This window comes from Carex rostrata, chromosome 3 (assembly GCF_964058835.1).
Source record: "Carex rostrata chromosome 3, lpCarRost1.2, whole genome shotgun sequence".
Classification (NCBI taxonomy): Eukaryota; Viridiplantae; Streptophyta; class Magnoliopsida; order Poales; family Cyperaceae; genus Carex; species Carex rostrata.
Genome location: NC_135920.1, coordinates 9519346 through 9539458, shown reverse-complemented (window position 1 = coordinate 9539458; position 20113 = coordinate 9519346). Strand labels below are relative to the sequence as shown.

General features: G+C 34.5%; 2 protein-coding genes across 2 annotated transcripts; one reads left to right on the top strand and one right to left on the bottom strand.

Moving 5' to 3' along the window:
* Nucleotides 1-451: 451 nt before the first annotated feature.
* LOC144551350 (protein CASP) lies at nucleotides 452-7932 on the bottom strand. The gene is made up of 19 exons (XM_078299297.1): nucleotides 7664-7932; nucleotides 7112-7222; nucleotides 5258-5436; nucleotides 4645-4794; nucleotides 4461-4549; nucleotides 4126-4235; nucleotides 3924-4018; nucleotides 3727-3776; nucleotides 3229-3394; nucleotides 2760-2852; nucleotides 2546-2674; nucleotides 2343-2462; nucleotides 2181-2255; nucleotides 1985-2092; nucleotides 1606-1749; nucleotides 1382-1483; nucleotides 1202-1281; nucleotides 765-857; nucleotides 452-685 (listed from the first exon to the last, which is right to left on the bottom strand). Exons 1-19 carry the CDS (start codon nucleotides 7749-7751, stop codon nucleotides 625-627), a joined length of 2043 nt encoding a protein of 680 aa, XP_078155423.1. The 5' UTR covers nucleotides 7752-7932; the 3' UTR covers nucleotides 452-624.
* A 5944-nt stretch (nucleotides 7933-13876) lies between these two features.
* Nucleotides 13877-16950, top strand: LOC144551347 (Glycolipid transfer protein (GLTP) family protein). Its single transcript, XM_078299292.1, has 4 exons — nucleotides 13877-14339; nucleotides 15412-15584; nucleotides 16061-16206; nucleotides 16428-16950. The coding sequence occupies exons 1-4, from the start codon at nucleotides 14085-14087 to the stop codon at nucleotides 16532-16534; spliced, it is 681 nt and encodes a 226-aa protein (XP_078155418.1). The 5' UTR covers nucleotides 13877-14084; the 3' UTR covers nucleotides 16535-16950.
* Nucleotides 16951-20113: the final 3163 nt, after the last annotated feature.

Sequence of the window (20113 nt, the reverse complement as noted above, 5' to 3'; positions counted from 1 at the left end):
ATAGCACGGATAGACATGACACACTTGTAACATATACTAACAATTTATGTCACATTTCGGTAATAACCTGAGAGCCCTATATGAGAACCGCCGTTCGGTATTAGAAGTTGAAACATGGCCTAAGCGTCACACATTTTATGTCAAATGCCGACATGCCGTGCACAAAATAATTATTAAGAAATACAAAAGTAACAGAATATTAAGCTCTCCAACCCACCCTTTCAAAATCAAGTACCGTGTGGTGTAAAGCAAACACCAAGTTGTGCAGTTACAAATTTTAAAACATGAGCTTAACGACTTTGCTGATACTGTCAAATTACAGTTTTTATCTCATCCTTCCAAAAATAACTTTACTGAATTAAAACTGTCATTTTGCTCCAAATTTGATTAGAGAAGAAAAAAAGCTTCATAGTTAGCAACATGTCACACATACAATAGAAGCAAAAGAATCTACAAAACATGCTAAAATAGACTAAGATTTTAAAGAATCTACAAAAAAAAAAACATTGGTAACAGAGACTAAGATTTTATGTATTCATCCTTTTTTTTTCTTTTTCTTGCTTTTTTTTTCTTTGCATTATTTCTAGGATAAGGGAGCCTCACTTAACAAAACTACACATTGCTTCAAAAGACATGGGATAGCGTTTGATTGCCAGCATCGAGTATAACATCGCCATGTGCAATCCTGAGATAGTTTTTCAATTTAAATTAACAGCTATAAAGCCATATAAAAATAAATAATAACAGATTTAAGTAAAAGTTACCTTAGGTAACTGAGAGCTGACATCTTGTAGAGCAATGTAAACACAAGGAGATGCAACCCAATGGAGTAGAAAAATATAAAGGTCCGTGCATATCTGTTAAAAAAACGAAATTATTTTCTTCTTTAAGCTGGCATCGCAGTCATAGTTGCTGTATGGTCATGATCTAAAAGTTCCTTTAGTCAAATACTTTGTAATATTAATTTGACTTTCTTTTAAATATTGTTTACATGTGTTGGTTTCCTCTCTACTGCTTTTAAATCTTCATTAACCAGCTACTGGTAAAAATAAGCTGCAATGCTAAGCTAATACCACCAACAGTAAGCAAAAGGGCATGGAACTAAAGCAATGTGAAAAGCAAGCAATCTTGTAAGAATTATTTCTCTGGAAGATATGCAAAAAAATTGTAATCAACAAAAGGACAGTAATATGCAACGTACTTGTTACCAAGAAGGAAGCGGCCACTACTAAGTGTGATTTTATCTCTCAAGCCAAGTTCCTTGTACCGCTGATCTTTTTCCTGAATATGGCAGTAACCAAAACAAGCAAGAGAACACATATATTATAAATCAAAATGCACTGGCTATGAATGGGAAGAAAAAGAAAAAATGTGCCTGAACCTTCTTAGAGAAAGCAGCAAAGGGGTTTATGTCATCCTCATACATCTTCTTGTATTTTGACTCTACATCTGAGCTGGAGCCACTTTCAATATCTTCCATATACTGGCAGAGGCCAAAAAAAAAAACAATTAGTTGTCATGCCTTGGAAAAGGAAAATATATTCTCACTCACAATATGGAGCCCCCTACTTAGCACAAAATATGTACTGTCATGCATAGAACTACCTTCTTTGGAGCTCTAGACACTAGTTTCTCTTGGCTATAATCTTGTACATATCGTATCTTTCCATAAAGTTGCACATTATCGGCCTTTGTCTTCTCTAGCTCTACAGAGAGCATTTCCAATTTTTCCTTCAGCCGTCTCATTTCCTACAAAAAGTTTCAAATGTCAAAGAATTATTTACAAAAAGCAAGAGGCGAGTTTTAAAAAATAAAAGAGGAAAAATCAAAACATGATTAAGGGACTGAATTGCATATCAGAAAGTTAAAATTTTGTTCCTTTATAGGTGCTTATCTGGGTTTCAACAAGTGGTGGTCTGTCATAATATATTTAATTGAAATACAAACAACTACTTGAAAAGAATAAATTTGATCAAAGCAATACCTCCTCAGTTTCTCTCAAACGGTTTCTGAAGCGGTCTCGTTGGTTGCAAATGACTTTGAGCATAGAACTCTGATCTTGATCCAATTGTAAGTGCTTTTGTTCACCTCCCTAAATTTTCCACAAAGGACTAAAATACTGAAACTCAAATACATACTCATAAAGAGAATCTTTGAAAGAAAAAACAAAAACAATGTACCTCAGAGACTTCATTTGCACCAATTTCTTGAAGGTCCCAATCAAGTGACCCTTTCCTATCAATTGAACTATAACCCTAAATTGAGAAATAGCATTATGTCAGATACCATCTTTCTAGAAGGTTCTATTATGATCAGAACTTAATAAGTTGAAATAAACATACCTTTAGTATGTCTTCCTCAAGCTTAGCTATCAATTTCTGCTGTTCTTCGACCTTTGTGGTTAACTCTGAAATTTTGGCCTCAGCCTTCTCCAATGAACTTGTCTTTTCCGAGATTTTAACCTAATTTTATTAAAAACAATCAATTATCCACTAATTGCATGAGAAAAACAATAGTGCACCAACAATAATATCAAAATTCTGACCTTCAACTGGGTAAGTTCATGCTCCATTTTGCGATTCTTGTCAAGCAACAGAGCCTCCAGTTTACTCATTTCCTCTTGATTTGTAGCTAGCTCCCAATCTTCAGCCTCGATTGAATTATATCCAACTGCCTATTTGCAGATAAGGATTCCCCAATTCTAAGCACCAAATATTATGGTGAAACTGCACCTCACAAATTATTTAAAAGAAATTTACCTGAAGAATTTTCACTTTCTTTCTAAGATCATCAACTAACTTTTCCGTGGGTTTCTCTTCCAGCTCCTTCTTCATATCTCTTAAAACTGTCTCCTGTTGAATTTGCAAAAATATACATACAGGATGCTTATGCACGCAGACTTTCACCAGTTGGCAGAATAACATATGCAGCGAAAATTAAGGTACTTTAAAACATAGGTTTTAAAGTGAGAAAAAGAGGAGAAAATGGCTTAATTGACTAAGAAGCCAGCTTCCCATTCTATACATTGCAAATTTACTCAAGCCCACAGAATATTCTAATTACATGTATGCGGTATGCCCCTATAAAAAAATTTTAAAACAATCAATTAACTATTTCTACTGACATGCAGCAAGCCAGTACAAGATACAATAATTACCTATGAGTAAACCCTTAATCATTATTAAAATTCTAACAAGCAACATGGGTCCAGCTTAGAGTAAATAGTACCTTCTCTTCTAGTAAAGCATTGAACTTCTTGATCTCATCCATGTGCTGATCTCTCTCAGCTGAAAGAGTGTTTTCTAAATTGCGAACTTCTGCATTTAAGTCTGATATTATCTTCTCTTTTGCAACTAAGGAGCTCTCTAGTGTGCTTGTAGATTCCAAATAATCACTGCAGAAAAGTTAATTTTTTTTTTGTAAGAATTTTGTCTGTGTGATGTATAATCTCGTCTGGTACTAGAACGAATTTACGATATATAGCAAATATAGAATGTATTCTGGGCCTTCTAGTAATAGAGGATATGGGCTTTTAGTGAGAAATCCTAAATAGGGTACATGATTCTTATCCTATAGAGAGAAAACAAACGAAGTTAATTCGCATTAGGTATACCCAAAGTTACGTATACTACCTTTACCCGTCTCGTGTTGAATTTTACAGTTTTACCCTCTATTTAGCAGGGGGAAAAAAAGATAATTCCAAGAAAGTAAGATAAAGAAAAGTACCGTTCCTTGCTTGTCTCTTCATTTGATTGCAACTGAGACCTTAGAATACCCTAAGTAATCCATCATATGTAAATTAGAGCCAGTTAAAAACTAAAGCAATATAAGCACACATCATACATCTTAATAATTTTGCATTACAAAAACTCTAACATTTGCACCCATTTAATAAAGTGCAATACAAAGTATTTACTTTTTACCTTTTCTCTCTCAAGACTAAGAAGGCGACTCTGAGCACGTTCAACCTCATCCATTAAAAGGCTCACTTCGGCCTCCTTTGCCGTTCTGTTTTCCTCTGTAACAAAAAGAACAAAAATATTACAGACTATATCTTGTATTAACTACTGAACATATCCATAGAAAGAAAGAGAATGGCATTGGGGGGAGGGGGGAGAGAGAAACCTGATTGAGTACGAAGTTCAAGTAATTGGCTTTGTGCAAATTCGTGTAGCTTTTGCATATTCTTCACACTGTCTGTTGCTTGTCTGAGCTGATCCTGAAGTGAAAATTCTCTGCAAATATAAAAAATTGTAAATAAAGTTAACAACGTAGCATTTCGTACAAGTGCAGATTCATTTCTACCTATAGAAGCCATCAAAAGATCATCTCAGCATATGCAAAATGAAGGGAGTTATAAAGGATACCTCTCATGTTCCTTCATGTGGTACTTCATATGTTAGTTGGTGTATCCATTAAACCATTTAAACTGTTTTGCAAAGTTTATAATGATGAAATACCTCTCTTTCAAGGCTTCAAGGGTTTTCTGATTATCTTCAGCCAAGCTGCGTTGCTTCATTTCAACCATCTCCTTGACTTTTTCCTCCATCTAATCCATCAAACATGACCATACATCTCATATTTTCATTTTTAATTTATTTTTCAACAAGCTTTGACATAATTTTAACACAAATAGATAAATACCTGTTGCTCTAGCTGACGGTTTCTTTCTTCAAGTCGCCTAATGGTGGCTTGTTGATTCTTAAGATGGGATGCTTCGGTTCTAAATTCGTCAAGTTCAAGCTTCATTTTTCTATTCTCTGATTCCAGTTCTGATAGCTTTTGGTCTTGATCCTGATTAAACCAGTAGTACACAAGCAGATTTGAAATCAACATATAAACTCCAAAACTCAAAGGCAACAAAAAAATTCAGATATAACATTTCAAAACCAAAAAGTAACAACCAGAAGTCCACCCTAAAAAAATAAAAAAGAAGCAAACAAGTTACAAAGAAAGATTACTTACAAGTCCCATAACATAATGGTACAAAATCTAACAGATCATTTGATGCCAACAGAAGTATGTTTATTTTTAGCTTTTACCTTATTTTTGGGCCAAACCTACTATTTAGTGTTCAACTATACCTCAGTCATTGCTCACTGCTCAATGTTGCACAAAAGCACAACCAAGCCAATAAAATTGCCATCAGCATGGGTTTTCTGCTGCCAGAACATGTAGTACCAGTCCAGCAAGAACAATATGGTATAACAAAGTAATAATAATAAGAAGAAGAAGAAGAAGAAAAGGAGACACATACAGCCATGGAAGCAAGAGCTGGATATGGATCTGGAGCTTCATACAACTTCTGATATATATTAAGAAAAGCATTTTCTCCAAACTTGGCTCTCTTTGTGAGATTATCAACCTCCTCTTGATAACTTCTAAGCAAAGAATTGAACAGACCAAGCTTATCCTCTGCAGATGCTTTCTTGAAATCTGCAAAAGGAAATTGACGCAACATGAATTTTAATATAAGAATTACCTTGCTCGATTTCAACACTATGCTGGTCAGGTCAGTTGACGTCTGATAATGGCAAACAATACATAACCATTGATTCATAAAGTATGTATCTCCTTTTATAATATTATTTGAAACTTTTAAAGTTTAATTCAAGGGAAAAGAATACTTGATGACACTGAAAAGGGAAAAATGGTGATAATTTGTTGTAACATCCACGAGGGAGGATATATAATTTCACATATCTAACTTCATTAAATAATGAATAAGCATAAAAAAATACAATAGGAAATTTTTGTTAATCACAGGTTCTTCTTATTGAGAACAAATATCTAAGTACATATAAAGGGAAATTCACATGCGACTTTACAGGAAGTGATTCAAGCTCAGGGTCAGATTATCACTTTCAAAAGGGGTTTGAAAGGGATTTTACTACAAGAATGGCAGGATTTGTTGGTTTTAATTCAAAACCAACATCTAATTGAGACCTCGGACCATCTGTCTTGGAAATGGGAGCCTACTGGCATTTTTTCAACTCAATCAACTTGTAAGTTTTTGAATTTGGGGGGGTTGAAGTGTTAAAGGCACCCCTATTGCAGGAGCTGCCAATATACCATACAAAATCAGGGTGTTTATGTGGCTGCTTGCAAAAAATAAGATCTTGATTAAGCAAGTATTGCAGGGGAAAGGTTGGCAAGGTCCAACACAGTGTGTGTTGTGCCCCTCACAGACTTAGAATCCTCAGTCCATTTATTTTTACATTGTGATCCTGTGGCTCAAATTTGGTCCTGGTTAGGTGAACGTGGAGAAGTGTACCAGCAATGGGACACTAGGAGTGATGTGATTAACTATGCTGTGAGCTTAGGCTCAATCCAATGTAAAGCTTTTCTGACTGTCGTCAGTGCCACCTGTTGGGCTGTATGGAAAGCAAGAAACAATGTGTGCTTTAATGAGCAAGCAATTCCGGCGGTCAGGAATTTGATTCTGACAATTTGTTATTTTGTTTCTTATTGGGCAGAAAATATGAGGGAAGAGATTAAAGCACAACTCTGTAGATGGCTTCCCATGGATGTAGATATGATTCCCATTCAGAGTGCCTCACCACTGAAGCTGATCACTGGGACTGGTTTGGGGGCCAGGGTACCAGTGATACCAGTTCTGACAATGGCTTGATAACTCGTCTGCTTGTTGGTTCTATTTTCTGGCTGTGGATGTTTTGCTTTTGTTTGTCATATGGTTGCATGTACTTGTGTATTTTTACTATGCTTTGTGGTTGCTTGTGCATGGAGCACAAAATGCTCAGTCTGTGATAATGCTTTTTGCTTGCTTGTTTTAGTGATAATAGTTGCAAGTCAAGCTTTGAGGTAGGATTTTAAGTTTGAGATATCCAGCCTATGATGTGAAACGTGTCTTGCTGAAGCCTTGATACTGCACAATCCATTTTGGATTTGTTCAGTATCTAGCTAAGGATGCAGGTGTGTGTGTACAGATGCTATTTGGATATTCTCACCAGGGGATTTTAGCATTAGCTGTTTTCAATGGTTAGGGACCTCATAATTGTAATTGGTACAGTTATGGTAATAAATAAATTTCTGGGCTGTTTTACAGTCTTTTTCTTCAAAAAAAAACATGCAAAGTGAAATTATTAAGTACCTCGCGTACTCTCGGCAAGTTTGCGCCTATTCTTCTGACTTGTTTCTTGATTTTCAGCAATTTTTAGTCCCTGTTCATCTAGACCACTTCTTTCTTTTTCCAAATCAAAATCTGGAAATCAATACAAAAGTATTAGAATGCAGTCCCTGTTGAGTTGGATTGAAATATAATATCCAACCCTAATATATAATATACAGTTGTAAACACACTGAACTTATTCAGTGCTAATTACATACAGAGTGAAATTATACTTTTAGATTCAAAAGCATGATACAGTTATGAAACTTGGTGACACTAACTGATGGTATAATCAGTTATAAAGAACAACAAAACAGCTTATGATACAATTCTGTTAATACAATACACCTCATAGAAAAGTATACATAGTAAGCAGATAAAACCTTGATTTCAGATCCAACCGACCAGCTCATATGAATTTGATCATGCTCAGTTGTAATTAAAAAGTGTGTGCTCAATTCAATCAATGTAGCTTGATAAGTAAAAGAAGATTAAAAAATAGAAATCAAGATGGGATGATTGGAGAAAAATTACCTTTCCAGAAAGTACAAACAACAGCAAGAGGGGAAGCCAATCCAGGCCCTTTCTCCCTCTCGGATCCACCCGTCTGACTCGCTTCCATCAGACTGTTAATAGATTTGAGATTTCTCAATCAATCACTTGAATTAGAGTAAGAGAGATGGTGTCCCTCTCGCTGACGCCGAGTGAGATCTGAGGGTGGTTTTCTTAAATTTCAAGGATTCATGATTTTGTTTTAGAGGGGTAGATCGCACGTCGGTACGGATGAATATCGTTTCGAGTCAGAGTCGGAGTTGGTGTTATTGCAATTAAGTCCCTCGAGTTTGTCCATCGAACTCGACTGTTTCTTACAATAATAATTTTGACTCGTCAAGATTCGTAGTTCCGTACTAAATAGTAAATACTAATTATGAATCGGACGGCTGTATGAGCAGGCTTAAAAATTTCTCATTATTTTTTTTCCAATCATGCCTCACATTTTTCCTTTCATTTTTAAAATGCAAAAAGTTAATCTGAACTGGTTAACATAGTCTCAATATTAAAATACAATGATTTAAATAACATTTATCGCATCATAGTAGAACGGTTAAAAAAACAACGTTATGTTTATAAAGCGCCACTAAAGCGCTAAATAGCACTCTATAGCGCTGATAGTGTCATAACTTTTATGGTCCAAAAACACTATAACGGCGCTATAGCGCGCTATTTAGAACCCTATTAAAATGTGATTGAAAACTAAATTTTTTATATTTTTTTGAATTCTTTTACTATCTTTTTAAATGGATACAATATCACATTTTTATGGTTCAAAATCTTCTAAAAGATCGAGTGCATTTTAATTGAGGATAGCGATTATCGCGTCATCACGGAAAGGCTAAAAAAATACTATCGTGAATTGTGTAGCTATAACAAAAGCTATCATACATAGCGTTTTTCATTTTAAAAAATATATATTATATTTCTACCGATTATCAATATTATCTAAAGTCTCATAGAGCAGTAAGTAACACAAATTTGACAAAAAAATTAAAATATTCATATTAAATCAGTACAAATTCCAAATTACTATTCGAAGTATCCCTAATAAAGTAATAATATCATAAACTATATATCATTTTCCATTCAAAATAACCTAAATATCATTGTATTTATATTCTTTTCTATTCAAAAAATCCTAAGGATCATGACATAAACTATTTTTTTTTCTATTTAAAAATAAAATTAATCTGGATCTTGAAAAACATTAATCCTTAAAATAAATTTTCAGTTTGAATATTTATATAAAAGCCTATATAGTATGGCGTGCGCTACCACGCATAGCGTGTAGTGCAAATAGCGGACCGCTATTACTTATATAGCGGTCATAGCTAAAATAGCACACTTTTATTCTATATGTTAACGTTTAAGGTCCAAAAAAACTATGCCGTCGCTATAGCGCGCTATTTAAAACACAATCATACTTCAATTATGACCGTCTATGTCATGAAGGATGGATCCTGTTGATGAAAATTGAGATTCGGTTCCATATATAGGTTCAGGATAGATATGGATTTGTATCCCCTCATATATCTGAAGCTAGTATTGTGGAAGAAAAAAAAAAGAGCGAATCGTCTGCCCCCAGAGTCACTGAAGAGTGGGCCCCTAATAAACAGTAACCAGTTAACTTTAACCCTTTAACAATAACCGGGTCCACCCCGCAGTGACTCTGGGGGCAGGAATTTCCTGCACCCCGGGAGCAGGAGATCTGATCTCGAATTAGAGACCGAATCGTCTGCCCCCCGGGGGGCAGGAATTTCCTGCCCCCAGAGTCTCTGCGGGTGGGACCCCATTTAAAAACAGTAACAAAAATTAAACCCTTAAACAGTAATGGTTCCACCCCGGTCCCACTGCGCAGAGACTATGGGGGCAGGAAATTTCTGCCCCCCGGGGGGGGCAGAGGATTTGATTTCCTGGATTTAATCACAGCAGGGGCGAAAGAATCTGATGCATGTTGTGACCAAGGGATCCGTTTCGAGATTTGTGCCAAAGTAAAAAAAAATGGTCTGGATTTTTTAATTGTATCTCAGCCCAGGTACCTTGGGGGCTGGGGGCGGATGATACGGAATCAGATAAATATTGGAGTTTATTGGGCTCGTATGAAGTTGAATAGTCTGGTTGGGCTCGAATTGCTTCGGCCCAATTCATAAGATCTCTCTTGCGGCGATCCATATTTTTCATATAGAATTGATTCTTAATTATTTCATGAAAATTTCATATTTAATTATGTTTCTCAAAACTTGCGTGAGTGGTGCAACAAGTATGCTCCAATGTTAGACCGATTGAGGAAGAGAGTCCAGAAAGAAAAAAGGTTTCGATTAAACATGATCCGAACCGTTCAATTTAAATTTACACAAATTTTAAAGCAAATCTCTTATATTTTTATTAGGTTTGATAAAAGGGAGAATTTCATGTATCCCCTCAAAAACATTGAAATTACATATTCCCCCCTCTAAAATTCATAATATCAAATTTACCCTTCTAAAATTAAAAATCTCACAAATTTACTCAATTTTTTTTACTTTTTTATTAAAACTCATTTTAAATTTATAAATTACTCATTTTATCCTTTATTAAAAGATAAAAATTCTCCCTCCTCTCTCTAGACCAAAAATAATTTCAACACGTTGTTTTAACCGTAAAAGTTTTTTTTAACCAGAATTAGTATCAGAAATCAAACAAGAAACCTTCTACTAGAAAAACAAATTTGTCTGAGAAAGGGGAGGTAGCACAATTGGCTAGAAAAATGTCCTAGAGTTGTTATACCCAAAGGTCGAGAGTTCGATTCCCCCTCACGAACCTTGGTAGCTACTACCAAGTTTTCAAAAAAAAAGAAAAACAAATTTGTCCAAAACCATAATATGCAGTTAGATTTAACAAGAACTTCACCTTTTCTACTAGAATCAGCAACCAATAAACTCGACAAGATACTCAGCTGTTAGCTCCCAAAAGCACGAGAATCAATGCACCAAATCTACCAGAACAAGATATCCCTACGAGAATCGACAATACACAATCAAAAGACACAAAAAAATAATTAATAAGAAAAAAAATTAACAAAAACTTATCACTTGCTCTTAGTTTATTCTGACCAGACTGCTTTACTTCCTCAAGCATTTGACAATATCCGAGAGGGATTGGTTCCTCAATTATTCTTGAGCCCTAATTCCCTCTCACATATATCTGATTACAAAATTTCATCATTGAGTTGTACCAGTTCTCACATCAGCAACATTGCATTTTCTTGCATCAGGTTCATGCCCTTCAAACATCCAATTGTATAGAAAAACCATAACTTTCACAATTTCACCATTTATTGCATAATCCATCTATAACTGTTATAACTTATAAGTCACGACATGTCTTGTAAAAAAATCACGGCTTTCTCAATCTCACCCTTCTTGCACAGCCCCCATATAAGGATGTGGTCACGACATCAGACTAATGCCCTTAGAAATTATGTCACGTAGAAAATCCATTGCCTTCTCAATTTCAACTTTCTTGCACAATTCATTTATAAGAGGGATATACGTAATTTCAAAGTTTTTTATGGGATACATGAAATTCCCTCTTGAAAAAATTAGCTCAATTCTGACTAATCTAATAGATACAATTGAAAGAGGATGACGAAAACGAGAGGAACTAAATAATTATGGACTTTACCATAGATAATGGAAAAAATCCGACGGAGGGTGTTATTTGAACAAGGTGAATTAGTTGAGGGGTTCAACCGTTCAATTGAATCAAAATAATAATTTTAAGAGTTTACTTAAATCAAATATAAGAGTTAATGACTTAAAACATATTTTGTGTTAATTTTATTCGGTTATGTTAATTTTCTCTTTCTAGACTTCTACAAATATAACTAATGTACAAATTTTAAATTTATAAAAAAAAAATATACTTATCGAATTGTGTTATGCTTATCACAAGAAAGCTTTGATGGAGTTCAGAAAATAAATTATCAGAACAAACTAGATTCTTTTTCTTTTCTTTTTTGACAAACCAGATCATTTCAAATTAACAAAGAGAAAAGGACAAAATGGCTAAACTAAAGGCGCACAACAATCCCAAAAAAGAACATAAAAAACAGCTGGGCTGCCAGCACAGCAATAATTGAAGTCCACTGAACTGAATACTCACCCAGTTCCAAATGCAATTTCCAAAGTTTTGAGATGTAAACGTCAATACGATTAAATGTCATTTCATTCAGTGACTTCGGTGAAGTATATTGAAATGGACCGACCAATTTAGAACCGGACCGGACCACCCGTGGTTCGGATCCGTATCGTCCCGGACCGTGCTCTAAATCTGAATCAGACAAGACCGTGGATAAAAACGGGTCTAGTAAGGATTTGGATCAGAGTTTTTTCTAGAACTGTGTAGAACCGAATCCGACTAACCCGTGAAACCGTGTAGAACCGGACCACACCGTGTAGAACCGGATCAAACTGAGGCTGCTCACTGGAATCTTAACTTTTCTAATTTCTAAACTCTATTAATTAATCGTTAAAACTGTGCCAATATGTAATAATTTTTAATAGAAAAATTATAATATCTGAAAACTAGACTTTTATACCTTTATTTTGATATAAAAAACACAAAAATCCATGTAGCCATTTTCTCTAAATTGAATTTTGAATCTGGTCAGAAATTGGCTGCTCCTACAATTTCAGGTTTTCTGATTTTTGACCTCTATTAATTCATCTTTAAAACTGTACCAATCTGTATTATTTTTGTATATAGAAATTATATTATTTGAAAACTAGATTTTCATACCTTTATTTTAATATAAAGAAAACAAAAGTCCATGAAACCATTTTCTCTAAATTGAATTTTGAATCTGGTTAAAAACTGAAACTTCTCACTGGAATTTCAGCTTTTCTGATTTCTAACATCCGTCAATTAATTGTTAAAATTGTACAAATCTGTGATATTTTTGTATAGGAAAATTATATTATCTGAAAATTAGACTTTCATACATTTGTTTTGATATAAAGAACACAAAAATCCATGTAGCCATTTTTTCTAAATTAAATTTTGAATATGGTAAAAAACTGGGACTGCTCACTGGAATATTAGCTTTTATGATTTCCGATCTCTGTTAATTAATTATTAAAACTGCATCAATCTGTAATATTTTTGTATAGAGAAATTATATTATCTGAAACTAGACTTCCATATCTTTATTTTGATATAAATAACACAAAAATCCATGTAGCCATTTTCTCTAAATTGAATTTTGAATCTGATAAAAAATTGAGACTGCTCACTGGATCATCTAATAATACAAATTAAGTTTGACCATATATAATTTTAACAATTCTACGGACCGGACCGGACCGAACCAAACCTTGGACCAGACCGGACCGTATGAATCTGAACCATAATCCTGACACGGATTTGACCAACTATTTCAAATCGAACCTGTCAGATCCGGACCATGTAGAACCGTAGACCGTATGGAATCGTAAACCGGCCGAGTCTGGACCGGACCGGACCGACCCATTTGCAATACACTACTTCGTTCGCATCCTGAGAAGACTCATCAATTTGAATGCAATTTATCCCTTTATTTTTAGTAGATGAATGTAATATGAACTTTTTTCAATCTTTTCAATATAATCAAGCATGCCTAAGGGCTTTTCAAAAAAACAAAAAAAAAATTGAATGCAATTTATCCCTTAATTTCCGAAATCGGTAGTAGAAAAGCCGACATAAACACCTGTCATATCAGTTTAGGACCGGACCGACCCATTTGTAATACGCTACTTCGGTGTCGCATCATAAGAATATCAATTTGAATGCAATTTATCCCTTAATTTCTGAAGTCGGTACTAGAAAAGTCGACATGAACACCTGTCATGTCAGTTTACCGTTAAAAGCATCACGCATTCATGCCCTCAGAAAAATTCGAATATCCCAGTCCGCTTGCGTGTAACAAACATTGCGTGCACCAATTGATGATACCTCTACAGTAATGTGATACATGGAGCCACAGAAAATCTGACATATGTACAGCCGCCCAACTTAACCATCCCGCACCGTTTGCTCTCTTAAAAGATTGTACTCTGCATCTGGTCTATTTTCGATTTCTTACACCATGATTCACCGACTTGCGGGACCTACAAGGCTATAGGGCCTTCGGTTCAATTCCTCTTCTCCTATCCAGGAATATATAAAACAAGAAGAAGAATTGCCTGGCCACTTCCTTCTTTTCCTTTCGGCTATTAGGTTCTGACTCTCTAAAATCTAAATTAAATTCTTCCAGATACCAGCCATCAAAAATAATATTTAAAAAATAGAAATTCGGAACGGAAGATAGAAAACTTGATGAACTTTCTTTCTCTTTCGTTCATCCTTCAATAAATATATCCAAATTTACCAATTCAGCATTGAAATGGGGGAGGAAGGTGGTTTGTTGTCCTACAAAACGAAGCAGCCATTGAAGGAGCAATCGCTCAAGGTGGTCGATGCAGATGCCACGCCGCTCACCGCCGTGGCCGAGGCATTTGAGCAGCTCGCCAGGTTTATCCAATCCGGCGACAGAAGCCTCCGCCTCTCCACCTTCGGCAATGCGTGCTCGCTCGTCTCTGTTTTGTTTGGGTGCCTTGGTTTTGCCTTCAAATTTGCCGAGCTCGAGTATGTCGCCAAGGTTACAATTACACTTTATTTTTCTTTTACTTTTACTTCTGTTCCTGTGATATTAAATTGAATTGCATATTTTCCTTAGTTGGTGATTAACTTGTTCAGAAGTTTTAAGAGACTCGGAATTCATAAACGTGTCTTACCAAAATTTGGCTTCTGTACTAGTATTATTTCAGATCTGATTGTTAGTCGCTTGCTTCTGGGAAGCAAATCCGTTTTTCTGACCATGGAATTCATCTTTTGAGATTCGTTGTGGTTATTGTGTGAATTGCAACCGTAAAATTATTTAATTGAAACTGCCACTTAAAAGGGCATTTTGAATTAACCTTGCAGAAAAAGCCTCGTATAATTAAGTAACTGAAGCAACTTTAGAATCGTTTTAAAAAGTTGGCTGTTATATCTTAATTTAATTATATATGAAGGAGTGTGGCTAGTATGACATTAGTGTCATATGACACCAACTCCAAAATTTATCGGATAGATTTCAAATGATAAATCCAAACCGTTCAAACCAATTTACTATATGAGTGATGTGTTTACATGCCAATTTTATATATTTTCAAGTTATTTTAATATCAAATCAAGTAGTCAAAAATGTTGAAAAATGAATGCATTAAAATTAGCTTAAAAACTCCCACATTTGACCGCTTGACTTGATACTAAATAAACTCGAAACATTATAAATTTTGCATGTAAATGCACAACTAATGAAGTAGATCGATTTGGATTTTTTGTTTGAAGTCAATTTAATAGATTTTGAAGTTAGTGTTATATAGACTAAAATGACACTGATGTCATATTAGCCGGACTCTATATAAAGGTATCATTTGCCTTTATAATTTAATATAAGAAGTTCATCAACAGCTTTCACCCTTTCACCAAACCAATTTGTTCTCTATGTTTCGGATATATGTCTCCTAAATATAATTTCTAAAGAGGTGGTAATAACAAACTCCTCACTTGTATTCTCCTTTTGTAAAGACAACCTTGGAAAGTTGAATGACTCTCAGTTGAGCCCCTAGCATGACTATAACTTAACTTTGAATTGACATTCTTTTTCAATTGGTTTCAAACTTCAGGTGCATGACCTAATTCAAGCGTCAAATAAATATGAGACACTTCAGAGTATTATTGACAATGATGTGAAGCATAACACTGTCAGACATAAAGGAAGCCACTCGCGTAATCTGCGTCGCGTCAGGCTTGGTCTTGGCCTCATTCAAGCCTTGTTTGAGAATTTTCTTGCTACCAAGTATGTTTTCTCTTTCGTTCTTTCTCTCTCCCTCCTGCACATGCTCACACAACTGCAATATGATTTTGATCCTGTATTGGTGCTATCTGGTAATTTCTGGAGCCACGATTGTTCATGCCCCAGTCAATACTTGTAGTAGGGCTTGTAGAAACAATGATCAAGAATCATGTAAAATATATGGAACACAACCTTTGTGAACTGATAAGCCAGTAGAAACCATGTGGGTCTGCTGCTGGACTGATAATACCAGTAGGTGCGTAAACCACACCTTGAAATACGAGTGTTTCAACAGTTTGAGCAGCCTAATGGGTTGCCCTTTGCTGTTTAATTTGATTGCACTAGAGAGAAAAATAATATCTGCAGGAAAGACTGAACAGATCAAGGCAGCCATATGAGTGCCCCATCATTTAAATACTACCATGTGTTTCCTGTAATTTTCTTTATATATGGACTGATGCTTCAATTGGAACTTTCAGGGAAGGCTCGCTAAAAGATGCAGCGACAACTGCATATGGACAAGTGTGTGCACCATTTCATAACTGGGCAATTCGACAAGCAGTTGGTGCTGGCATGTATGCTTTACCAACCAGAGACCAACTAATATCTAGACTAAATGAAACTGGTAAGCTCCTTAGACTACCAGTACTCTATTTGAGATAAATTAATATCTGAAGCACAAGCACTTTATCTGAATTCTGTTCATTTATTGCACTATATGCTAATTTGGTATGGTTGTGAGCTAGTGCATCGATCTGTTGGGCATTGAACAATTGGCAAAGGCCTCATGCATTTTCTTTTGTACTCCGTATTAGAAATTTAACCTTTTCGAATTTGTTAATGCAGATAATTCTGTACAGAAGGAGATGAGGCGGTACATTGACGCTTCTAGCCCTATTATACAATATATTGACGACCTTTACATCTCAAGAAACATTAGTCTAGATTGGTAAATTTGGGTTCCATTAGGTGCTCCAATCTTGAGATGACTTTAATCATCAGGGGTACGTTTGGTTGGGTTGAGAATAGGCTATTCTTGGGGTTAGACTATTCGGAATAGCCTATATCGTGTTTGGTTGGGCATACCCAGATGTTTACCCAAAACTATTATTTATTATTTCCTTCTTTTTATTCATTTCCTGAGATTTAACAAGATTTTGGTTTTATTGGCATTGTGTTTACTTTGGTGTACCAATTCTTGTCCCATTTTTCTTTTAAGAATCTAATCAAAAGAGAGCACAGAAAGAGAAATAGATGGTGTGTGAGATAGGTAGAACCGGAAATGAATTCATAGTTTTGTGATGTAATTGATTCGAGACTTCGAGTAAATATTTTGGGCCAGTTACTGGTACCGAATATTGTTTGTGCAGATACGTGAAATGTTTTGTAATCTTTTGAAAGATGTATAACAGGCAGCAAGAGGCCCTATCTCCCATGCAATAAAAGGGGGATGTTAATCAATTTCCGTATTTAATACATTTTCATTATTTTGGATGCTCTAAGTTTATTAGTTATCATTTATCTATTATAATTAAAAGTAGAGTGTGGCTATGGTATTATTCATGGGAGATGATATGAGTACCTGCACTCTCATTCCCCCATTGTACCCCCAATATTATTTGTTCAATCTTGTCCACATTTCTCATGATCTATAAGAAATTTTGCAAATCTAAAACCACGAACGTCTTCTACACAATTTTATCTTTCAAATGAGATCCATGATGACATACTTTCGGGTTCGTCATAATACAAGTATTTATACATCGTCATTTAAGTATTTATACCTAGTATTTTTCACATATGACACTGCTGACATTTAAAAGTATTAATATCAAGTATTACAAGTATTTATATCTATGCACTGAAGTATTTATACCTATGTGGTCAGCTATTTTTGTTAGAGAAAAGTTGACGCAGGGACTATTAGGGAAATGTGATGCAGAGATGCGGGGTCCACGATTGGGGATAAATACTTACAAGTATAGGTATAAATACTTGTATGATGCGGTATAAATACTTGCACAATGAGGTATAAATACTTGTGTGACGATGAATCCGAAAGTACGTCATCATGGATCTCATTTGAAAGATAAAATTGCGTAGAATACATTCGTGGTTTTAGATTCGCAAAATTTCTCATAGAACGTGAGAAATGTGGAAGATATTGAAAAAAAAAAAAAAACCCACCTCTAAAAATGTGTATGATTCTTCTCCCCCATGTAGTTTGAGTGGTCCCTCCATATAGTTATATCAAGTTAGACATGCAAGTATTAATATCTTAATTTGCAAGTATTAATTTATTATCTTCCAAGTATTTATACTAGTGTTTTGAATAAATTAGTTAGTTAAGTTAGTTTATGGGAAGTTAAAATATGTTTAAGAGATGGGGGTACAATGGGGGTACTGGAGTGCGGGTTCAAATCATTTTTGTGAAAATGTGATCTGAGCTTTTCAACATAATTTTATGTGAAAAATGTACTGCACAATAACTGACCTTTGAATTGTGCTATATATAGAAACCAATCTCAGTGTCATTCACAACAAGCATTATGCTGATAAGGTAAACAATAAAGGAAATAAAATGAAAAAATGATTTATCCCAAGTCCCAAAAGCATGACAAAACCCCAGGGATGAAATCGAGAACTTGTAAAACATAGTAGTATAGTAAGTCTCGCTATGAAAAATATCCTAATCTTTTAATTTTGGCAAATCTGAGCCATATTTAATATAATTATTAATGGCCTGTACCAAATAAGCATATATTTCGCTCAATTTTAAAAAAAAAAATCTGTGTCGATTTGTAATAAATCATTATTTTATATTAATGCCAAAAACTATTTTCTATTCTGATCTATCGATCGCTCAATGCAATGCAGTCATGTGCCGCCTCAATTCTGATCTTACCTAAATCAGCAAAGTTATATTTGTTGTGCAAAAAACTTGATTTTTTTAGATGCTAAATTTCACAACTTTGACAAAATATAAATAAAATTCGCTGACGTATTTATCTAAAATTATATCTATTTAAAATAGCGTGTGTTCTTCAATTTTTTTTTTTAAGATTAGTGGCTTAAAAATGCTTTTCATTATTTAATACAAATTTGAACCAATTTGAATATTGTTTAACCCTGCATCATTATTTTATAAGGTTCTAAATAGAGATTATCGCGTCATGGCAGAAAGGCTACAAAAATAGCTATAGCTAGCTATTTAAAACCCTATTAAAAAAACATCTAATAACGATATAGCTTTTAAGGTCCGAAAAGGCTATAACTACGCTATATAACTATCTATTTAGAACTTTGTTATCTCATGATTTAGATAATTACCTGTCAACAAATTTGAATTAGCTATTTCTCTATCTCAACTCACTTACTTTATTAATATCCTTGATTTAATCAATTAAATATACAGTTCAATACTAGTAAAAATAAAATAAAATGACAATTGTGCCAGTTCCTTCAGAGAGTCAAAATATATGTGACGCCTCCCTCACCTTGCCTTTGTTGATTATTGGTAGATGTAGTATGTGGATTTAAATGCAGTAGAAGGGACGAGAAAGAAGGGAAAGAGATAATTATTATGTGAGGGAGACGCTCACCTTAAACTGGTGCTGTCCGACAGTTTCTCCTGTTTCAGAAGAGAAGAACCACAGAGGCAACGGAGGTGAAAACGTACTGTTCGGAGGAAAAAGCGGAATCGCGAAATGTTGATTTTTGACGAATTATGTTACCCTCAAATCGAAGTGTAAAAACACTGTTCGGAGGTTGCCTCACCTCCAATCTGTCCCCTTCCTTTTCTTTAATGAAAAGTTTACCACTCCGTTCTGGAGCACATCCTGAATGAAATACATCCTTTTCCAAGAAACGAACTTCTTCTTTTGAAATCACACTGTACGTAGTTACATACAATCAGCGATGGGATGGGCATAAATGACGACATTAATTATAAAATAAATGAGCCTAGATGGAAGAAATAGCTAAATTTTAAAATTTTATTCTTCATTCATCTAGATATGTATAAGTTTCTCAATAATTTTATAGTTTATACTGGTTCAATTTTAGTGATTTTTAGATGAATGACAAATTAAATTGTAAATTGATTCAAATTTAATACGCGTCTGATCTAGATAATATAAACCACATCCATAATATAATCTTAACTTTTTAATTTTTAGAGCATCTACATTCCTGAAACTATTAAAGTTTCTAATCTGACGTGGCAGTTTCTAATCCAGTTTCAGGGATGTGGGAGAGTTTCTTATTTAGAAACTATGCAGGAAAGTTTCTTATTAAGAAATTGTTTATAAACTTTATGTTGGCCAAATGAATGGCTCAAATTGTTTTTCTTTTTTAATTTGTTGCTGACGTGGCTTAATAGAAACTCTAAAATGAATTTCAGAGATTTGAGAGTTAGAAACTTTAAAGACCATAATTTCTAAAAAATAATTAACAGTTATTTAGAAATCCTTTTGAGTTTTAGGGATGTAGATGCTCTTAGTTTGATCGAAGTTATTGAAGAATCAAATGGA

Excerpts from the sequence above, each read along its gene's own strand:
- LOC144551350 (XM_078299297.1), bottom strand. The coding sequence starts at position 7,751 with ATGGAAGCGAGTCAGACGGGTGGATCCGAGAGGGAGAAAGGGCCTGGA. Across the intron at positions 3,395-3,726 it reads GAAGAGACAAGCAAGGAACG|TGATTATTTGGAATCTACAA; the intron begins GTACTTTTCTTT and ends ACTTTTCTGCAG. Across the intron at positions 2,093-2,180 it reads GTGCAAATGAAGTCTCTGAG|GGAGGTGAACAAAAGCACTT; the intron begins GTACATTGTTTT and ends TGGAAAATTTAG.
- LOC144551347 (XM_078299292.1), top strand. The coding sequence starts at position 14,085 with ATGGGGGAGGAAGGTGGTTTGTTGTCCTACAAAACGAAGCAGCCATTG. Across the intron at positions 14,340-15,411 it reads AGCTCGAGTATGTCGCCAAG|GTGCATGACCTAATTCAAGC; the intron begins GTTACAATTACA and ends TTCAAACTTCAG. Across the intron at positions 15,585-16,060 it reads GAGAATTTTCTTGCTACCAA|GGAAGGCTCGCTAAAAGATG; the intron begins GTATGTTTTCTC and ends TGGAACTTTCAG.